The following is a 22,319-nucleotide window of genomic DNA, read 5'->3' on the forward strand; positions in this document are numbered from 1 at the left end:
GCAACCCCAAAAAGGATTTAATTTCAGTTTGAGTTGATGGGATTGGATAATTTTTAATTGCATGGATCTTATTAGGATTCGGTTTCACACCTTCAGATGTCACTAAGTGACCAAGAAATTCTACTTCTTTGCGTAGGAATTCTGATTTATCCAATTGAATTTTAAGGTTAGCCGATCGTAATTTTGAAAAAACCATTTCTAAGTTTTCCATATGTTCTTGTAAGGACGTTGAATAAACGATTATATCGTCCATATACACAAGACATACTTTACCTATTAATTCACGCAGAATATTATCCATTATTCTTTGAAATGTTGATGGGGCATTTTTGAGCCCGAAGGGCATTCGAATATACTCGTAATGTCCATGATCAACAGTAAAAGCGGTCTTTTCTATATCCCTAGGATCTACTTCAATCTGGTGAAACCCAGATGCAAGATCAAGTGTGGAAAAGTACATAGATTTTCCAAGTTTATCTAATATTTCTGTTATGTTCGGTAGAGGGTAACGATCGCCTATAGTTTTATCGTTTAGTTTACGGTAGTCTACTACAAGCCGCCATTTCTGTATGCCAGAGGCATCACGTTTCTTTGGAACAATCCAAATAGGACTACTCCAAGGAGAAAAGCTAGGTCTTATTATTCCTTGCTTTAAAAGTTTTTCGATTTGTGATTTTATCTCCTGTTTGTGCACTTCTGGATACCGGTACGATCTTGTATAAATCGGTATATTGTCTGATGTTTGAATACGATGTTTAATTGTATTTGAGAAGGACAATTTTTCACCTTCAAGAAAGAAAACATCATCATATTTCCTACACAATTTAAAAATTGATTTTTGTTCTTCAGTATTGAGATGTTCTGATCGAATTAGTTTGGTAATATCAATTTCGGATGATATATTTTGAATTTGTTCGTTAAAAGGGCAAATATTGACATTGTTTATTTCTATGAACTGTTGAAAATTTTCTACTGTAATAGGTTGTTCCAAAAAAAACTTTTGTTCAGTGTTTGAAATATTATGTACTTCAATATCACTATACCAGTTTTTTGACTGGTAGATGCCTTCAGGTATTTCTAAATAATTATTAATTTTAGTCGGTTTTATGTATATATCACCATCTTTGTAATCTACAGGTAGTTTTGCTATCATTCTACAATTTGCTGGAATATTGTATATTTTAGACATTAAGTTTGGTTTGAATAACAAGGGCAGAATTGCGTATTCAGTTTTAAGTTTTTTATTAGGTAAGTCAATAGTTGCATTAAGTTTTTTGAGAGTTTCTAAACCTATCAATCCATCAAAATAGTTATGAAACTTAAAAAGGAGAAATGTTATAGGTTCTTTGCAATTGAATTCAGGGAATGCATCAAAGGTAATTTTTTTGTTTAGTGTATGAGTATTTAAAACTGTCTTGATAGTAACGTCTTCTATGTTTTCATGATATTGAGGGTTTGTATATTCTGGGTTAATAAAATTTGCACAAGCACCGGTGTCTATTAAGAATTTTAAATGTTTACCGTAGGGTGAAGCTATATTAATATATGGTAATTGGTTATTTCCATGATTATTTAATTCTAAGAAACCGTATTGTTTTCCGAGGCTTTTATGTGAAAATTTGAATCATCAATTTCATTTTTGTTTTCTGACTTAATTTCCTGATTTGATATGTCGTATTGATAACTAATATTATCTTCATATTGTTCAACATAATAATCTAAATTTGGTTCATAATTAGTAGAGTCATTGGAATTTTGATAATAATCGTAGTCATTATTTGTTTCTGGGTCATAATCAATGTTATGTACTTCTTTTATTGAATATCTAGGTACTGGCTGAGAAAAATTTCTTTGATAGGGATGATTTTGTACGGGAGTTGGAAGCGTTCTAGCTTGGCCGCTTGCAACTTCCATTGGTGTAGAATTAATTTGTGGCTTATTGAAATTGAAGTTTGGTCTAGGAGTAGAATTATAGTGCAATTGGTTAAATGGTTTGGAAGTAAGCATATTATTTGATGGAACAGAAAATCTATTATTAAATTGTTGTTGCGCTGGATATTGTAATCTTGGAGCACTCTGTTGAATTGGTCTATATTGTGGTAATTGGTTGTATTGAAGGTTTTTAAAAAGATGTTGTGGGGAAGAATTATTAAAATTAGGTTGGATTGATTTATTAGGTCTGGAAAATAACAAATTAGAACTCGGTGAAGGTTTAATCAGAGAAACATTTTGGTTGTTCATATTTTGAGAAGGAAATTTGTTTTGAGTTGTGGAATATTTCATATAAAACATATTTTGTTCTTGAACACAATAATTAAAGGCTTCTGTAAGCGTTTTGGGCTTCATTGCACGAATTGTTGAACCTAATGGTTCTTTCAATCCGATTAGGAAGGTATTTAGACACATATCCGTAAAGAGAGATTTTTTTGCTGTAACAACTGATGGTAATTTTTCATGAATTTGAACATGGTTTACTATTGTGGACAGTAATTCTATTACTTTCGCGTAAAATTATTCAATAGTTTCTGTTGTTTGTCTAAGACCGTGAAGGTCTCTTATCAGAGATGTTTCATTTCTCTTGTCTGCGTAGTGTAGAATGAGATTAGCTTTTATAGTATCCCAGTTTGTTGGGGTGCCATACATGTTTAGTACTTCATTGGCATCTCCCACAATTTTGTTTCGGACAGCTCGTAAAATAACATTCGCATACGGTGTACCATCTATTTGTGGTAATAAAACTAATATTTCCTCTACGTTTTTAATGAAGTCATACAATGACCTCGGGTTACCATCATAGGGTGGTAGGTCTTTTATAGCGTCCGGAATACGGAGACTTTGAAATATAGCGTTTACGTCTGGAGCCGTTGGGATTGTTGGGATCGTTGGGTTAGACATTGTTGAGTTACTAGCAGAAAGATTTGGAAGGTTTTCAGTTTCTGTGCTAATATGATTTTCTTCCAAAATTATTTTGGATTCGTAGGGAGCTGTATTAGATACACGACTTTGTTTATCTTTAGGCATATGTTAAAAAAATATATATATTATTATTAATATTACTACTTTTTTTTTCTTAATTATTATTTAGAATTATTTAGAACCAACTTTATAATATATTTTTTTTTTTCTAGGCTTAAATTAATTTATTTTATTATTTATATCTAATTAGAAAGGCAATTTGATTAAGGAAATGAACAATATTCATCAATACAGAACTCACATTAAAACAATCCAGTAGAACATTGTTTCCTATCCTGAATTTCGGTCTGGTAAAGTTCTTCTTTGCTGTAGCAGGTTCCTGGTTTGATGAAGGTGTTGTACTTCTGTTGTTGCGTAAGTTCTTTGTGTCTTTTTCACAGTATTCACAGTTAACCGGTGTCTTTTTTGTTTTTAGTATCCACAATAAACCGTTGTGATTTTCTTATTTTATTATTCACTATTAACAGTACTGTTTTTTTTTTTATTTTTTTTTTTTTTGATTTTACACAATAAACCGTTGTGATTTTCGTATTTTATTATTCATTATTAACAGTAGTGTTTTTGATTTTACACAATAAACCGTTGTGTTTTTCTATTTTATTCAACACGATTAACTGTATTGTTTTACACAATAAACCGTTGTGTTTTTTTTTGTGAAAAAAAGAAATCCGCACGACTGCGCCAATTAAGTTAACAACGAAAGTTTTTTTAAAAAAAAATAAACAACTTTATTTGTCGACGTCCAAAAATCAAATGCACAAGATTTTTAATTCATAACCTTCACAATGAGAACAAACTATAGATACATATTTATTATTTGGTGTGAGAACGGAAATGCAGAAGGCTTCTCACACCTGAATTTAAATGGTTTTAGTTTACAAATTCAAAATAAAGCAACTATGTGCTGACAATCAAATTTAAATGAAATATAATATTATTTATAATGAACATTAAGTAAAGGTTATGATTACATTGATATTGTATATATATATATTTATGAAGATTCATAACTCGTGCAACACCCAACACTATCCTTCCTTTGTAATAATCTTTCATAAAGAAAAAGAGCTCCTTCAAGGTTTTGTTTGCGAATTGAGAATCGAAATAACTAACAAAAGCTTGTTGAAGAAGTTTCCTAAAATAAACGAAATTCGCATTGTTAAACATTCAAAAAAGTAGTAAGGCTTTAATTTGACCGGACTTCTCTCACCATTAGAGAAAGATAACGAGCTGGACTTTAGGAAGGATTCCTAATAACAGACCACTTACAGACAATAAATCAGCTAATAGCAAAATACAATGAATTTAGACTACCGGTTTATTTTCTTTTTATTGACTTTAGTAAAGCTTTCGGCTCCGTTGAACAGGAAATGATATGATCCTCCCTGAAAAATTCAAAACATTTTTTTTTTTTTTTTTTTTATATCCGATGGAAATCTTCAAAAGACACTCGGTAAGAATCGGTACCGAGTAGTGTGGGACTCTTACCGCACTAAAACCACCGGTGAATCAGGACCAATCTATGAAAGATCGACAAATGATTTTTATTTCTTAATTTTTAAAATCGCATTGGGGGAAGTTTAAGGTTATAACACTTTCCCGTAGCTTTTAGCCCATCAGCTCATGAGGCTTGGTTCTTCTTAATCTCCGAACATTGTCTCGTACATTTAATACGGTCTCCATTTCAGAGTTAGTATGACTTTGCAGCCGCTTATTGTGTGATACAGCGTGTTTCGTAACCACTTCTGTAACCATTTCAATTTGAAGGTCACGATGTAGATCGCTATTTCTTATATACCAAGGGGCATTTATTATTCCACGAAGGACCTTGCTTTGGAATTTTTGGATGGGTTCAGCATTTGTTTTCTTTGTACAGCCCCATAGTTGGATGCCATATGTCCAAACGGGTTTCAATACTTGCTTATATAACATTAGTTTGTTCTGGATAGATAGGTCAGAGTTCTTTCCTATTAACCAGTACATTTTTCTGTACTTCAAGTTTAGTTCTTCTCTTTTCTTTTTGATGTGTTCTTTCCATTTAAGCTTTGCATCCAAATTCATTCCAAGGTATTTGGCGGTATTGGAGTAAGGTACTTCTGTACTGTTTATAAAAATTGGAACATTGTTTATGTTTTTGTTTGTAAAGTTTATATGCGTCGATTTTGTTTCGTTTAATTTGATACGCCATTTGTGCGTCCAATCACTAACTTTATCGACTGCATTTTGCAATTTTTGTGTAGCCTTCGTAACGGATTTATCTGGCACCAATATTGCAGTATCATCAGCAAAGGTGGCCATGATAGCGTTGATGTCCACTGGAATATCCCTTGTATATAACAGATACAGGGTTGGTCCTAGGACACTTCCTTGTGGTACACCGGCTTCAATTTTCTTAAGTTCCGAGTAATTTTGGTCGTACCGTACTCTAAAGAGTCGGTTCGTAATGTAGGATTTCAGTATTTCGTAGTACTGCCTGGGGAAGTCCCTATGCAGTTTGTACTCAAGTCCCAAGTGCCAAACCTTGTCAAAAGCTTGAGCAACATCTAAGAATACAGACGAGCATACTTGTTTTTCTTCAAGTGCCTTTTCCACAACGTCCGTAATTCGATGCACTTGGTCTATCGTGGAATGTTTATTTCTAAATCCAAACTGATGGCTCGGAATTAGTCTTCTTTCTTCAATTATTTTGTTAAGCCTTTTAAGTAGCAGTTTTTCAAAAACTTTTGCCATGATTGGTATAAGCGATATTGGTCTGTAAGATGTAACTTCTGTTGGTGGCTTTCCTTGTTTAGGTATAACAATGACTTCCGCAATTTTCCAATGATGTGGCACATATCTTAGTTTAAGGCATGCGTTTATTATAAATTGGAGTTTCTTGAAGGCTATAAGAGGCATTTCTTTCAGAACCTGAGCAGTTATAAGATCGTACCCCGGTGATTTTTTGTTTGACAGCTTATGTTGACACATGCTTCTTACTTCTTTGAGCGTGACAAAAGGTATTTCACATTCGTCGTTTCTGTCAACAAACTGTAAGGGATCTGTAGCTGTACTTGCTGGGAATGGCTTGAAAACATTCGCGAGATGTTCAGCAAAGAGATCAGCCTTTTGTTTCGGGTTTCCGATCCATTTACCATCTTGAGATTTTATCGGCGGGTTTTGTGTCTGAGGTCTTTTTAGGCGCTTAGTTGCTTTCCATAAGGAGTATTCTGTAGAAGCATCCGTCGTCAGACTTTTCAGGAATCTACTTAGTGAATCATTTTTAAACTCACAGATTCTTTTTTTTAATTCGTTGTTAAGACGGTTAAAAACTACCTTATCATCTGGGAATCTCGTGGATTGCCATTTTCTTCTAGCTCTTCTTTTTTCCAATATCAACTCCTTTATTTCGATAGGATATTTTATTTCTTTTTCTCTCGCATTCGAAATAGTTTGAGTACTTTCTTCTGCAGCCTGCTGCACATCAGCAATAAATTGTTCTACTTCATGATCAATTTGTTCAATTGTTTGCATAGGGGATCTTAGGTTTATAAAATTTTCAAGTTTGTCTCTGAATTCGTTCCAGTTTGTTCTGTTATTCACGAGCTTGGGATTACTTTTTTCTATTATTTCTGTTTCGCTCAGTGATAAAATTACTGGAGTATGATCTGATGATAAATCGTAATTACCTTCGACACTTATATGATTTCGTTTAATACCTTTAACTACGAAAAAGTCTATAAGGTCTGGTATTTTGTTAGTATCAGATGGCCAATATGTTGGCGAACCAGAAGAATAAAATTTTTTCCCTGAAAAAATCAAAACATAAACCCAAATATAGTACAAACGATTAAAAACATTTACAAACAGAGGCTGGGATGCGACCCACACTGATAACTTCCCATCCCGTCTGTTGAATTGTCTTGCTTAAAAGTTTGTGGGGTTGGGTTAAATAAGTTGTTAGTTGGATTATTCTTAAAAATTATAAATATAATACCAATAATATTTTTCATATAAAGAAATAGTTTAGTTTGAAAATCTAGTTTTGTTAAATAAATTTTTAGTCGAAAACAAATTTTAACCAAATTTTGTAGCATTTCTTAAATTTTTATAAATTGGATGAATAAAAAATTAAGTTGATAGATATCAAGAACCGAACATCAATTTATACCAAATTTGCGTACTATTTCTTATAGATTTTATTTTCTTATGAAAAAATTTTCTTTATAAAAAAAAAACTACTGAATATCGAAAACAATATTTTCTGTGAAATAAAATGAGTTTGAAGACAATATTTTTAATTTTTGTAAAGCTATTTGAGTCGAAAATACATTTTTACCAACTTTTATTAATTATTTTGTTAGTTCTTTTTTTTTAACTGTCAATTAAATTTTTCTCAAACTGAATGTTGACAACAATATTTGTTGAAAGATAAAAGTAGTTTAAAGCCAATATCTCAAACCTTTGAAAATATATTTGAGTCGAAAATCAATTTTTACCAAGTTTTATTAATTTTTTTGTAAGTTTTTTTTTTAAACTGTCAATTAGATTTTTCTCAAAATGTTACTGAATGTTGAAAACAATATTTGTTGAAAGATAAAAGTTGTTCAAAGCCAATATCTCAAAGCTTTGAAAAGATATTTGAGTCGAAATGCAATTTTTACCAACTTTGCGTTATGTTGTTTTAGGTTTTTATTTTATAAAAAATTCGATTTTTCTCAAAATCTTACCAGATGTTAAAAACGATAAAATCATTTTGTATTCGTAAAATTTTCGATTTGACAAATTTTTTTTCAGTTTTTTTGATTCATAAAAAAAACGTTAATTGGATTTTTTTTTTTTTCAAAAAATGTACCTGTTTGGTATCCCGTTACAATATATTATATAAAATTTAATTCAAGTCTCTAGCGTTTTTGGTTCGTAAGATATTTAGGGTTAACCAAAATTTTCACCTTTTTTTCAAACTGCTATGGTAAAAATACCACCCACGCAATTTTCTTGAGAGGGAAGTTAATAATAATAGTAATAATAATTATTATTATAATAATAATAATAATAATACTATACCAAGCCATGTTGTACTATACTATACTAAGGTGGTTTGGTTGCGTTATAACGAAACATTTAAATATGAATTTATCGTGACTTTTTATTACAAATAAACATATATGATTATTTTTGCTATTACCCTATACAAGCTAAGCCAAGTTTAACACTTTTAATAAGAAATCGACCTTGAAATCTTGACTCGCTTTCTTTTTTACTGGTAAAATCCTTTTTTTAACTGCTAACACATTGTTTCATCCGCCAATATACCATCAACGAAGGCGGCAAAACCTTACTAAGTCAAGACTTTCTATGTTTTTTTAATTTTTTTTGCTATGATTATCTCCATACAAAAATGTAGCTTCACGGTAAGATCATTTATCGTGTTTGTTTACTGTGATTAAAACTGTATGCCCTGGACAAAGGTGCGTATGTTTTGCGTTTATGTAATTTTTTGAGGTAGACAAATGTTGATAATAGTGTTTAAATACAGTTTTTCCTTTCTTTTCAAACCACTGAACGACATAAGGTTGTAAACATTATTATATATGAATATGAAAACAAAAAATGAAGACTGAATGAGTACAATGTATACATACATTAATTTGTTTTTTAGTCAAATAGATTACAGCTTCTAAATGAGGAAAATAGTTTTAATATATAATGTAACACCTTTTTGCTCAAAAAATAAAATATACGATTGGGTCCCATGGCCTCGCTCCTGTTTTTTTATAATTAGCGGACACTTAAAGGGTTTTGTATACCTTTAACATGCCAAAGACACAGTTTGAGTATTAGGAAAAGAGTGAAGGGTTGGATGGGAGGTGTCGGTGTACATTGATTTTAAATTTCTGAACATTGCAATGACAGGGAAAGTACGGCTAAAAAATTAATCTCTGTCCTTCAAGTACAGCCGAAGTTGGGCTCAAGGGTAAGAAACCTTGCGTCGATGTTCGAGTGACGTAAACGAGTTGATGATGTTAATGTCACCAATCATTTGAAAAGCTATTTTTTGAATACTGTCCAAGAGGCTTAAATAAGTTACTGGAGCACCAGCCCAGAGATGAGAGTTATATTCAAGTTTCGGACGTACATATTAGATAGGTTTTGTAGATTGTAGCCAGATCAGACCGAGAGAAAAATTTCTTGCAACGTCTTAAAAAACCTAGACATCTTGCGGCATTTTTGCCAACATCGCGTATGTGATCGCTCCGCAAAAGGTGCTATCGTCAGCGAAACAATGTATTGGATTAGAAGTAACAGACAGGAGATCATTTATAAAAATGAGGAAAAGGGTCGGCGACAAAACGGAGCCCTGGGGCACACCATCATTTATATTATGTGTTTCAGACTTGAATCCGTCCAAAACAACTTGTATTGAACGGTTCGAAAGAAAATTTCTAATCCAACGAAGAAGAGATTCGTCGATACAAAAAGCAATTTTCCATAAAAGAGCAAGGCGCCAGACTTTATCAAATGCCTTTGAATTATCAGGTGCATTAATCTAACTTTCTCCAAAACGATGTAAAGATTTGTTCCACTGTTCGGTGAGATAAACTATGAGATCACCAGTGGACCTATTGCTACGAAACCCATACTTTCGGTCATTAAGAAACTTCCGTTCCTCATTATATTTCTTAAGCTGATAATTAATTAGCCTTTCCATGACCTAAGGAAGAAGGGACGTTAGTGCTATCTGTCGGTAATTTGTGGGTGAAGAAGATTCACCTTTTTTTTGGGATTGGCTGAACAAATGCAGTTTTCCAACTACTCGGAACGAGCCCAGAAGAATAGGATAGATGGAAAAGCTTACGCAGTGGTTTTGCTAGCATGGAAGAACACCTCTTCAGAATAATAGCGGATTTTTGAATGTTGAGATCTTTAAGAACTCTCACCACAGTTCGAGTACGAAAAAAAAAATTGATCCCATAGAATCATTTACGTGTTCAAGAACTGGGAAAGTGATGAAACTATCTGGTAACGGCGAACTGCCTTGCAAATAAGTTGGCTTTATCAATAGAGCTACATAACTAAAGCAGTGTCATTGACAACAAGCGTAGGAACCGAGGAAGAGGAAGAATTTCTCATGTTTTTCATGAATGACCAAAAATTCTTACTGACTTTGGGACATTTCAGTATTTTATACCGTAATTTTTGTTATGTAAAAATTTGGTCCTTCGAATATAGGCGTTGCAGGCCTTCCTGGCTTGTCTAAACCTTTTTTCTCAGTTGGGTGGGCTTTAAAACACCGAAATTTCACCTCTTTCTCCTTGATCCTGTATCCAAAGAATCTTTATAAAAAAAGTAAATACCCATATTTTAAGATTTAAAAATTTGAGTCCTAAAAATATTTTTGGAATGATAGTTATTTAGTACTTATTAATGTACGTTAAAAATTTGATATAAAATGTTTTGACTCATTTTTGAAAAAACAGACGGAGGGAATCGCCAGACTCACTTTTTTCGACTTCTCTTTAATCGTGCTATCATGTTTTGATTTAAATCTAGAGTTCGGATTTTCTTACGAATACAAAAACTGCCTGTCCCATAAGTTGCAAGTCAAAATTGATTGATTGAAAAGAAAAACTTTTTTCCTTTAATTCAAATTTGAGTCTTGCACTTAGATACTGTAAAAATCAAACCACAATTTTTTCTTCTAATGTCTTGAGTATTAAGTTTTCTATTTCATAGATTTGTTTAGATATATGAACGAAATCATTATTTTGTTGCATTCAAAGGCTGTTTTCTTTAAACTTATCTCAAACTCCGCATGCGATATCAAACTTAAAATTAAAGGTCAAGTCAAGCAGTAAAAATTTTTGGTCATTTGTAAAAAATATGAGGAATTCTTCCTCTTCCTCGGTTCCTACGCTCGTTGTGAATGACACTCCATTTGTTAGCTCTTTAGAGAAAACAAATCTCTTTGCTAGGTAGTTCGACGCCAATTCAACTCTGCCAGTGAGTGTTTTGACTCCGCCTGTACTTGAGCGAGTTAATGATTCTATGGGGCAAATCTTTTTTCGCACTCGTACTGTAGCGAGAGTCCTAAAAGATCGTAACATACACAAATCTGCTGGTCCGGATGGTATCCCCGCTATTTTTCTGAAGAGGTGTTCTTCTTCGCTGGCAAAACCACGTAAGCTTTTTCATCTGTCCTACTCCTCAGGTCTCGTTCCGAGCGGATGGAAAACCGCATTTGTCCAGCATATTCCCAAAAAAGGCGAATCTTTCTCACCGTCTAATTATCGACCGATTGCACTTACGTCCCTTCTTTCCAAGGTCATCGAAACGCTGATTAATTATCAGCTCAAGAAATATCTTGAAGAACGGAAGCTTCTTAATGACCGACAGTATGGCTTTCGTAGCAATAGGTCCACTGTTGATCTCATGGTTCATCTCACCGAACAGTGGAACAAATCTTTACATAGTTTTGGAGAAAGTAAGATTATTGCACTAGATATTTCAAAAGCATTTGATAGGGTTTGGCATCAGGCTCTCTTATCGAAAATGCGTGCTTTCGGTTTGCATGAATCCCTAGTTCATTGGATTAGTAATTACCTTTCGAATCGTTCAATACAAGTTGTATTGGATGGATTCAAGTCTGAAAACCACAAAATAAATGGTGGTGTGCCCCAGGGCTCTGTTCTATCTCCAACACTCTTTCACATTTTTATTAAAGATCTCCTGTCTGCAACATCTAATCCAACACATTGTTTCGCTGACGATAGTACTCTTAGCTTTTCATATTCATTTTCAGATTCACACCCCTCTTCTTCGGATGTGGAACTGCAACGACAAAATATGTTAAGCTCATTAAATTCCGACCTAAACAGCATTGTACAATTTGGAATAAGAAACCGCGTAGAATTTAATGCTTCGAAAACACAATGCTGTCTTGTATCGTTAAAGCGAAATATACCCCCAATGCCATTATCCATAAATGGCACTTGCATCGAGGAAACTGAACATCTGGATATTCTTGGTATGTGTATCACCACCTTTCGTGGAACGATCACATACGCGATGTCGCCAAAAATGCCGCAAGATGTTTGGGTTTTCTAAAGCGATGCAAGAAATATTTCACCCCCTCTGATCTGGCTGTTATCTACAAGACTTACATACGTCCAAAGCTTGGGTATAACTCCCATATCTGGGCTGGTGCTCCTGCAACTTACTTAAGCCTCTTGGATAGTATTGAACTTAGAGCATTTAGATTGATTGGTGATATTACCATCATAAGATCATTTACGTCATTTGAACATCGTCGAAATGTTTCTTGTCTCACCCTGTTTTACCGTTATTTTAATGATTTATGCTCTAGAGAAATAGCCAGCTGCATTTCTCCCCTTAAACAGTTCAACCGTAATACTCGCGCTTCTAGGAATGCTCATCAATATACCCTCGAGCCCATCTTCGGTCGTACAGTCAAATATAGAGATTCGTTCTTTAGCCGTACTATGCGAATGTGGAATGCCTTACCACACTCTGTCTTTCCCAGCTATTGCAATATTCAGGAATTTAAAATCAATGTGCACCGACATCTCCTTTCAACCCCTCTCTCCCTTTCCTTGTGCTCACACTGTGTCTACATAATAAGGGTAATATATCCCCTGAGTGTGCGCTTATTATAAAAAAAAATAAACTTAGTAGTTATAATTTGAAAATTTGAAGCTATTTTAATTTTGTTGTCTATTTGAAATTTGTATTTTTTATAATTCAAAAATTACTGCTTTTACTTTGTTATATAAATTTACCACGGATTGCTTGCATGATGTTGAACTTAATCGCCTGGATAGTTTCCAAAACTTTGGAAGAACATCACAAGCGGCCTATTCACATCGCTCTGTCGTTCAAAACCATGTCTTCAATTTCAATACCAACATACAGCAAGAAATCGGTTCACTTGGCTTTGTAACGCCCATCTTTAAATAAATCTTGTTCCCAATTTTATTTTAAGTTTGTGAGTAAGGCAAACAAATACCGTGTGGAAGTAAATATGTAGGTATTGTATTCTTATATAATACTAGATAATAAATATTTTTTTTTATTTTATCAAATAAACAATTACAATTTGTTTTCAAATCAACCATAAAGAAGTTTATATCTTCAAAGTCTAAGAACGATGCGATGTATGTTTTAATAAAAAAAAAAACAATTGTTAAACGCAATTGAAAAGCTTGTTACTAAATTATTGACAACTTTTAGTGAAATAAAATATTTTGACGCATGTTTTATTTTGTACACATACCTTTAAAAAGATAATAAACATACCTATCACCGCATAATTTAAGGAAATTTTAGCTTGAACGTTTTTTAAGGCTAGTGAATTTTTAAAATCGGATTAGGAACTTTTAAAATCTTTTGTTTTAAAAATGAATACAAATAATTGAGTTTATAAAGTAGGTAGTTATAACTTCCGGTCAAAAAATTGTGTCAAGGACAAATTTTGAGACATATTTGTACTTAAGTTCTTATGATATTATGCTATATGTACATAGGTATTTATTATAGTCTATCTACAATAGTAAGTTATCAAGGATGTAAGGAAATGCTTTCTTTTATTTTAGTGAACCTACCCTGGCCCATTTTTGAACTTACATAAACTTTGTTTGGATATTTATTTTAAGAGAAATATTAGACTTTGTAATTGTACTTTGTACATACCTACATAAATTTGACGACTTTGTCTTAGTGTTAAGATATCTAAATTTTAGCAAATACAATTTTTTTCTGTCAGAACAAAGTTTAAAAATTTGGGATAATTGTTCTATAAATTTGAAATAAACATAAAGTTTTACTACTGTTTTAAAATATAGGTACTACTTATTAAACTCCAGAAAAAATTTACTAAAAAAAACAACATTTAATGATGCTATAGATAACACGAGATTAGTGATGTTGAAAAGGCAGTTTTAAGCTTTAATTGTTAAAGGCTGTAAACAGAATGGGAGAGTGCGATAGCTTGGCCGCCAAGATTTGGTCAAAAGCGTGCACTTTTAATTATCGAATTGAGGTTTTATTTCTCTTCATGTAGTAAGTAGAGGCGATTTTAGAAGCAATGAGTTGAATTGAAAAAAATCCTATACCTAGTCTATTTTAAAATATTTCCTATATTTTAGTATTTAAAAATATACCTGTTAAAAACTATTTTAAAAAAAATTTAAAAGTACCAACAATATTTTGTATATGATGAAAACATTTGATTTTATTTTTTTATGAAAAAACGGACTGTTGGATTTTTAAGAAAAATTAACGGAATTTTTTATAGAAAAACAGTTTTCATGTACAAAGATTTAATTCAGCTCAATTCAGCTTCGAGTGAAGAAAAACGATCTGATTCAAATTTAAAGCTTTAATCTCAAGACCCATTAAGAACTGTTTTTGCAATTAAACCGTGCCAAAACATAATTGAATCTTTATTGCATTCTTAACTTTGAGAATTTCAAAAAAATTAGTGTATTCCTGTATTTTGGAAAATAGCCACAATACATTTTTTTCCACCACTAATTTACGGCATCAAGGTGTAATTAACTGACCGTATGTGTAAAGCTCTGATTTTAATTTTTAAACGACAGCTTCTTATTGTGTTGTGGTTTCTGAGTCTCAAGTCACAACTTTTCCCCATCCCCCCACACAGCTATTTCTTGTAAACGCTACTGATAGCAATTGTAATATTTAAAGCAAACGTTATCAATTATCATCAATGTGTTGAATTTATTTTACATAAAAAAATTATCTCTCCATATAACATAATGACTGCATTACACCAGAGACCAGACTATGGGTAATAAGGAAGGAATTGTATGTATTTAAGAGTAAGTTCGATATTATTTGTTTTATTGTTGCCTTTTTCATATGTAAGCTGTTGAAGTTTAAAGGCGTGTGTTGAGTAGAGTAAAAAATATGCATTATGTAATGTTGCATGCACATTACAGAGATGGGTTTGAGTATTTGTTTTTGAAAAAAATGTAAGTTTATGTAGAGGGTGTTTTGCAAACACGGTATACGAGACACGGATTTTAAATGATTAAAAATAATATTTTGTACAATTTGATTGATGTTAATGTAATTCGAAAGTATAATCTCGTTGGACATAAATGATTTTATCTAATTTGTTTAACAAATTGAGACACTAGAACCTGGTTTTCTACAATTTGTTTCCACAAATAATTCAATACAAATGAAGACACGTCTGTTTTTTTATATTTACTCCCAGCTTTCTCACCAAATCTGTTAGATTATTTAATTCATTCAATTGAGGTTTTAAAAATTTCCTTTAATATTCATCTAACGTACTAAAAAATCTAATCGTAGTAAAACATCTATTTGGTTTCGCTAAAAACTAATTGATTACCCGGTATTTGTTTACTTCGAATTTATTCGACACTAAATTAAATTTTTAATTTTACCAAAAAATTTAGTTAGTAAAATTGTTAACATCAATAAATGAAATCATCAAATTGAGGCAGCTTATAATAATAAAAATAATAAATGTAATGAAATATTTTATTTATTTATTTGAACTCATATTTAAATACGAATATATTTAAGTTTTCTTCAGATTTATAATTTCAATTTGTATTTATAAAAAATAATTGTATATATTCAAATTAAGTCAAAAAACAATAAGTGTCATAGTATTGCTAAGTATTTTATAAGTTTCTTATTAAATCGGATTAAACATCTTAATATTTGAACTTGACAAAATATTCAGACATGAAACAAAATTTGGTGTTGAATATTTTTGGCGCATACATATTTAAATATACAAAAACAAACATAGTTGTTACGAAATTGACGTCGAATTCAATGGAGAAAATACAAAAAAAAAGCTGGGATGCGACCCACACTGATAACTTAACATCCCGTCTGTCTATTTGTCTTGCTTAAAAGTTTGTAGGTTTTCGTGTTTGGTTAAAAAAGTTTATAGTTGAATTATTCTTACACATTTTTAAATTACCAACATTATTTTTCATATAAAGAAATAGTTTAGATTGAAAATCCAGTTTTGTTAAAAAGATTTTTAGTCGAAAAACATTTAACCAATTACAGTAGCATTTTCTAAACTTTTACAAATTGGATAAATGAAATTAATCTGAGAGATATCAAAAACCGAACATCAATTTTTACCAACTTTGCGAACTATTTTGTATAGATGTTATTCTTTTATAAAAAAACGAACTGTTGGATTTTTATGAAAAAAAAACTACTGAATATCGAAAACAATATTTTCTGAGAAATAAAAAGAGTTTGAAGACAACATTTTTAATTTTTGTAAAGCTATTTGAGTCGAAAGTACATTTTTACCAAGATTTAGTGTTGTTTTTTTTGTTAGGTTTTTATTTTTTGTAAAAAAAACTATTAGTTAGATTTTTATCAAAATTTTACAGAATGTTGGAAACAATATTTCTTGTAAGTTAAAATTAGTTGGAAGCCATAATTTTAAAGTTTTGAAAAGATATTTGAATCAAAAATTTGAGTGAAGTTTTTTTTAGGTTTTTATATTTATAAACAAAATGTCAATTCGATTCTTCTCAAAATCTTACAAAATGTTAAAAACGTTATTTTTTGTTGCACAAAATTGTTTTGGAGAAAAAATCATTTTGTATTCGTAAAATTTTCGTGGTGACGAAATTTTTGTTCAGTTTTTTTGATTTATAAAAAAAAACCGTTAACTGAATTTTTTGGAATCACGTTACAATATATTATATCAAATTAAATTCAAGTCTCTAGCGTTTTTGGTTCGTAAGATATTAAGGGTTAACCAAAATGTTCACCTTTTTTACTGGACTGTCATGCAAGGGGTCATGGGTTCAATCCCTGCCTATGCCACCTAATTTAAAAAAAAATTCATTTCCGCGGGTATGATAAAGTACTTTTTCAAATTAGCCGTTCGGATTCGGCCTAAAATTGCAAGTCTCTTCCATTCCTGACAACAATACTCGCACACAGGAATGGTTGTAAGTCACTAGGTCCCTGTTCCCAACGGACTGTTGCACCACCCAATTTAATTTAATTTAATTTAATGATAAAAAAAAACCACCCACGAAATTTTCTTGAGAGCCCTTTCTGACAGACATCTTTCTAAAAATCTTTTATCTCGACTCTAGCAACTTTGAAACGTCGAGAAATGTCAAAATTTTCAATCTGACAAATCGGACCCGATGCAATAACTTCGTATGGGAAGTTAAAAATACTTGATACTTGATCACTTGACATTCAACTGTATGTCAAATCTCAGCAATAACAATAAGTTTTTCAAGAAATAATTAAAGGAGTCTGATCGTGATTGAATTAAGGAGAGATGGCTAAACCCCAAATAAGTTGGTTCTAAAATGATTTATTACTAGCGTATCTGTGGAGGATCTCCCGCCAGCAACCACCATTTTATATTTGTATTACAATTAAAATAATAAGTTTTTAATTAACAAATTACTAATTTGTTTATGGTCATGCAAATGTGTGTATGATGTCTATTCGATAGAAATAAAATTAAAATATGGTTTTAAAAAAATTTGGAAAGGAATTGATTTTACCCAGCCAGTCTTAAAACTTGAACTTGTGGCCTTGAATAATGTAAACACAAACTTTTCTGGTTATCATTGCCATTAGAAATACCAAAATTTGCGGAGATTTAAAAGCCTAATCTTCCTTTTCCAGAATTTAAATGTTAAATGTCATTGAAAAAAATAGCTTACAAAAGAGACTCTGTAGCTATTCACATTCTAGTATGTAAATACATATGTATGTATGTATGTATGGATGCAAATATAGAATGAAACAATATACACATGTATTTGGTATCACCTAGACTTAAGTTAAAACTTAAAACTAACAATCAGACAATTCTGTTTTCGGAGTTAATCTTTTTGACAGGTGTCATTTGATGTATGCTCAGTTTCATTTGCCATTTTATAATACACGGATTTTCCCATTTTATATTTCTAAAATCTCAGAGTTTCCTGTATACTAAGAAATACAAAATTCTCACTTTTGGTGTCAATAATCTGAAGACATAGTGTTTATGATTCGATTTTCAAGCACGATTCAAAATTGATTAAAATAAATGAAAAGCTTATTCGATTGCTATTGATTAAAAGCGAATATTGAGTTATGTTTAAATTTCATTCGTCTTCTCTGTCATTTCGCAAATAAGCCCGACGCCCGAGATGAATGACGCAACAATTGCTGACGAAAATGGTCGAAAATTGGGCCTCTCGGCTGACCAGAATCATATTGTATAAAATAAGAAAGCTTGAAATGATCCCTGGATTGCACCCACATATATTTCATCTTTTAAGTGAAGGGAAACACCCCAATGTGATTAACATTAACATTTGTTGCAAAATCTATCCATAGTAAAGTAGGATTTTACACTAATAACAAAAACAATATCCGCAGTACAAATACTACCGATAAAAGTTAAAGTAGATGGGTTTTCGAAATTTATTCGAGTTTCGAATGGATCTTATGTTTTTTCGTTCTCAAATTTAGGTACGATTGATATTGCATTTGTATCTCGATGGGTGTTTTCGTTGAGTAGTTATGCATTTGGGATCATGTGTTTTCCATTGGGGAAAAAATCAATTTATTACTGTTGATATTATTTAGTTTTGTTAATGAAAATGGACTAACTGGGCTTATTTTGCAAGACAAAAAAATAGAAAATATATCTCGGTTTTGCTATGTTTCCACCAAAAGTTTATCTCAGTTTAGATTAAATAAATCTTTTGGGTGTATTCACCGAACAAGAATATTTAAAAATGATGATCGATGCAGGTATACAAACAATTGAGGCAAGCTTCAAGCTCGATTCAACACTACATGTTAGTGTAGAGTCTACGAACAAACCCCCTTCTTGAAGTTTTTATTTTATGTCAAAGCTACAATTGGTAAATGAACTTTTTTTTATAGAATCTCAATTTCCAGATGTTTTCTTACCATTTTTTTTTCAAAATCGTCCTTTTTATTAGTTTTAGTTGGTTTTTTGTTTGCTGAAGTTACTTATAACTTTTGATTTTCACAAAAATTTCTTCTATTTGTGTTTTTTATTATTATTCTGACAGGTTTTCTTTCAGTTGTACCAATTGTTAAATGCAAAAATCTGGTTAGGTAGGTAGAAATGGCGATCTCAAGGCAACCTAGCCTGAGATCCAATTAGAGCTGTAGTGCGCCGTTTTGATACCAAAAACTCGTTTGACCTTTGATTGAAAGGGATAGATTGACAGAGAAGCTTCATAGCGATTATGTTAGAGCCATTTTGTCGCATTGAGAAAAAAGATTAGGTCTCTAATCTTTGTCTCAGATAGCTCATCGAGTTCTTGAAAGAATGCTTTTCCAAAGCATTTCATTATGGTGTTTGCCAAAGCAGGACATTTGCATAGGAAATGGATTATGGTTTCACTTTCTCTTTGGTCACTACAACTACGGTAAAAGGTGTTGAGGAGATACCCAACTTCTCTGCATGAACTCCTATAGGCCAATGTCCGGTACAACGCGCAACAATCCTGGCTATGTCTTGCCTTGGCCTGCATAGAAGATCGTTTGTACGGGTTTTATTATAGGTGGGCCATGTCTTCCTAGATATAATGCAGTTGGGTAAATTGCTCCACCTTAGGTTTGATTCAGTTTGGTAGATAGAAAAGATTTTACTTAACCATTTCCGCAAGTGAGCTATGAAGGGCCGATCCTTGCCTGGCTAGCTCGTCAGCCCGTTCATTTCCCACGATACAAATATGGCCCGGAACCCAGATCAGGTGACACCGAGGTTAATATTCAAGCTCGTAAGCTCATCGCGACATTGCTGGACCAATTTAGATGAGGATGTGGCCGAGTTAATCGCTTTGACAGCTGCCTGGCTGTCTGTAAAGATAGCCGCATTTCGGTTTTGGTTTGGGCTTTGTTTAAGTATTTACATGCCTCCCTTATTGCCAGCAATTCAGCCTGAAAAACGCTAGCAAAGTCAGGAAGCATAAAGGATTTAGCTACATTTAGGGACTCAGAAAAGATCCCAGAACCAGCTCCGCACTCCATCTTTGAGCCGTCAGTAAAGATGGTTGTGTCGAAACCTATCGACACGATGTCATCCTCCCAATCTTCTCTGGATGAGAAAATAACCTTAAAACCCTTACTAAGGCTCTAAGTAGGAGTGCAGTAGTCAGTGTCCCTAATATCTGAGGGACTCAAATTCGTTGTGTTGATGTGACGATAAAGTTTTGACAACCAGCCGTTTGATTCCTTCAGCCTTATAGCGATGCAGGAAACTATGTATTTAATAAAAAGGTCGATTGGAAGAAGATCCAAAATAACGTTTAAGGCGTCCGTTGAACATGGCCCCTGTGGTGATTACGCAAATAAAAAAATCTGGCTACTGCCGATGGGTTTTCTGTGAATTGTCTACTATACTATTTATTAAATGCCAAAAAAAACACGGATATTATCTACTCTTTCTTATATTTACAATTAGTCATTTTTTACAAATCTGTCCTTTGATCGTGAGACTAATAAAAAAGGGGTTGCAGACCTCAAAACAATTAATTTTACATTTTAAGTTTATTCATTTATAACCCTTAAATGGGTACTGCCTCTTGAACGGAATAGACAAATCCTCTGAGAGTAGTTCTTGCCATGAAAAGTGGTTTCTCAAACTAGCCTTTCGGATTCAGCTTAAAACTGTAGCTCCCTACCATCCCTGACAACATTACTCGCACACAGGAGTGGTTGAGAGTTGTAAGTCACTAGGCCCTAGCTCTCAACGGACATAATTTATTTTTTGTTTGTTAACGAACAGTTTTTGACCTGTGCTTTTGAAATCGGATTTAGGATACGTTTTTCAAAAGCTCAATATGCTAGTTGTTCAAGTCTTAATTTTACTCAAGTTATAAAAGTGTTTATCAATTGTGTAATATTTTTTTGTTTTAATTTCAGCCATCATCACGACCTGAATCGGATTTTACTCTAGATCTTCCAAGAGCAGAACAGTTGCGCATAAAAATGGAAAAGGAGAAGAAATTTCGACGCAGGTGTCGTTACTTAACGACATTTTTAAGTTTGGTTTTCTTTCTATTAACAGTAATGGTTGTTAGTCTGGTACTAACTAGAGGAAAGCGAATGTTTGGAAGTATGATCTAAACAAAACAAAAAAAAAATCTTTTGAATAATTCGCAATTAGATTAATAAGCCTTCAATGTATAATTTTCAATGCGATTTGATATCCAATTTTGGGTTATCCTCTTTAACGATATCTATATGTTAAATTGTTTTAATTAAATATTAGTATAATATGTATATGTACAACGAATCAGTGCCGTAACAACAATATGTAAATGTAATTTAAAGCAGTTTAAAACTGAATAAAAGCAAAGAATTGTTCTTTATAGAATTTAATCGTGGGATTATGAGGTTTGGAAATTCTTGACACTTTAAACATTATAAAATTAACACTCATCTAGTTAAAAAAATTCATTGTATTTTGTTTTTTTGTTAAGTCTTTTCTTGTCGCATACTTTATGTGAATATATGTAAAAGGAAAACAGTATTGTTAATAAATTATTTTGTGATCTTAGTTTTTAAGGTAATGTGTTGTTAGTAATACCTAATTATAATAATTGTAAAACCAGTTAAAAAATTGTATAAATAAATTGACAGTAACAAATTTGAGCATATGGACAAATTTAAAGTTTTTGAGTTTTATCATTTCAGAGGTTCTTTGGGTGCCTGGAAAAAGTTTCTGGTTCGAAACATTTGACAGAATAGGTAAAAATTTAAAAAAGGTGAGGATACTGATAAGAAAACTGTTAAGAAAACAATAAATGAAATTACGCCATACATACCTCACTTCCAAAATAGTTCTGTTCGATTTTAACAAAAAATTTAATTTGAAAAGTAGTTAGCATAAAATTTCGTAGAATAACAATTTTTAATTAAGATTAAAAATATTTTTAAAAGGTATGAGACCAATTATCATACCTTAAAAAATGGTATATTCAATTTAAGGAAAAAAAAATAAACAAGTACCAAAAAATTGCATTTAAATAATATTTGTAAAACATGATACAAAAGTAACATATTATGTACATACGTTTTAAAAATTAAATAAACTATGATTTTTTATCTAGGTTAGGTTAGGTAAGGTTAAAGTGGCTGTCCATTATGGAAACGGAAACACTAAGGCCAGTTTAATGGCCCATTGTGATACCACATGAATCTTGAGGCTTCCTCCTAAGCTCAATGGAACCAGTTTTAGTCCCTTACGAAACGTGAGGGGCTGATAGGATTTAGATCGTTAAAGAAGAATTCTCCTAGATAACTCTTGCGTTTTT

General features: G+C 32.0%; 1 protein-coding gene across 1 annotated transcript in view; it reads left to right on the forward strand.

Annotated features, from left to right (window-relative positions):
- Nucleotides 1–21,662, forward strand: part of LOC129949639 (uncharacterized) — a 117,103-nt gene extending 95,441 nt beyond the window's left edge. Inside the window, exon 5 of the mRNA XM_056061211.1 lies at nt 20,926–21,662. Coding sequence (XP_055917186.1) covers nt 20,926–21,129 — 204 coding nt within the window. The 3' untranslated portion in view covers nt 21,130–21,662. The remainder of the gene's footprint in view (nt 1–20,925) is intronic.
- The last annotated feature ends 657 nt before the right edge of the window (nt 21,663–22,319 follow it).

This window comes from Eupeodes corollae, chromosome 3 (assembly GCF_945859685.1).
Source record: "Eupeodes corollae chromosome 3, idEupCoro1.1, whole genome shotgun sequence".
Lineage (NCBI taxonomy): Eukaryota > Metazoa > Arthropoda > Insecta > Diptera > Syrphidae > Eupeodes > Eupeodes corollae.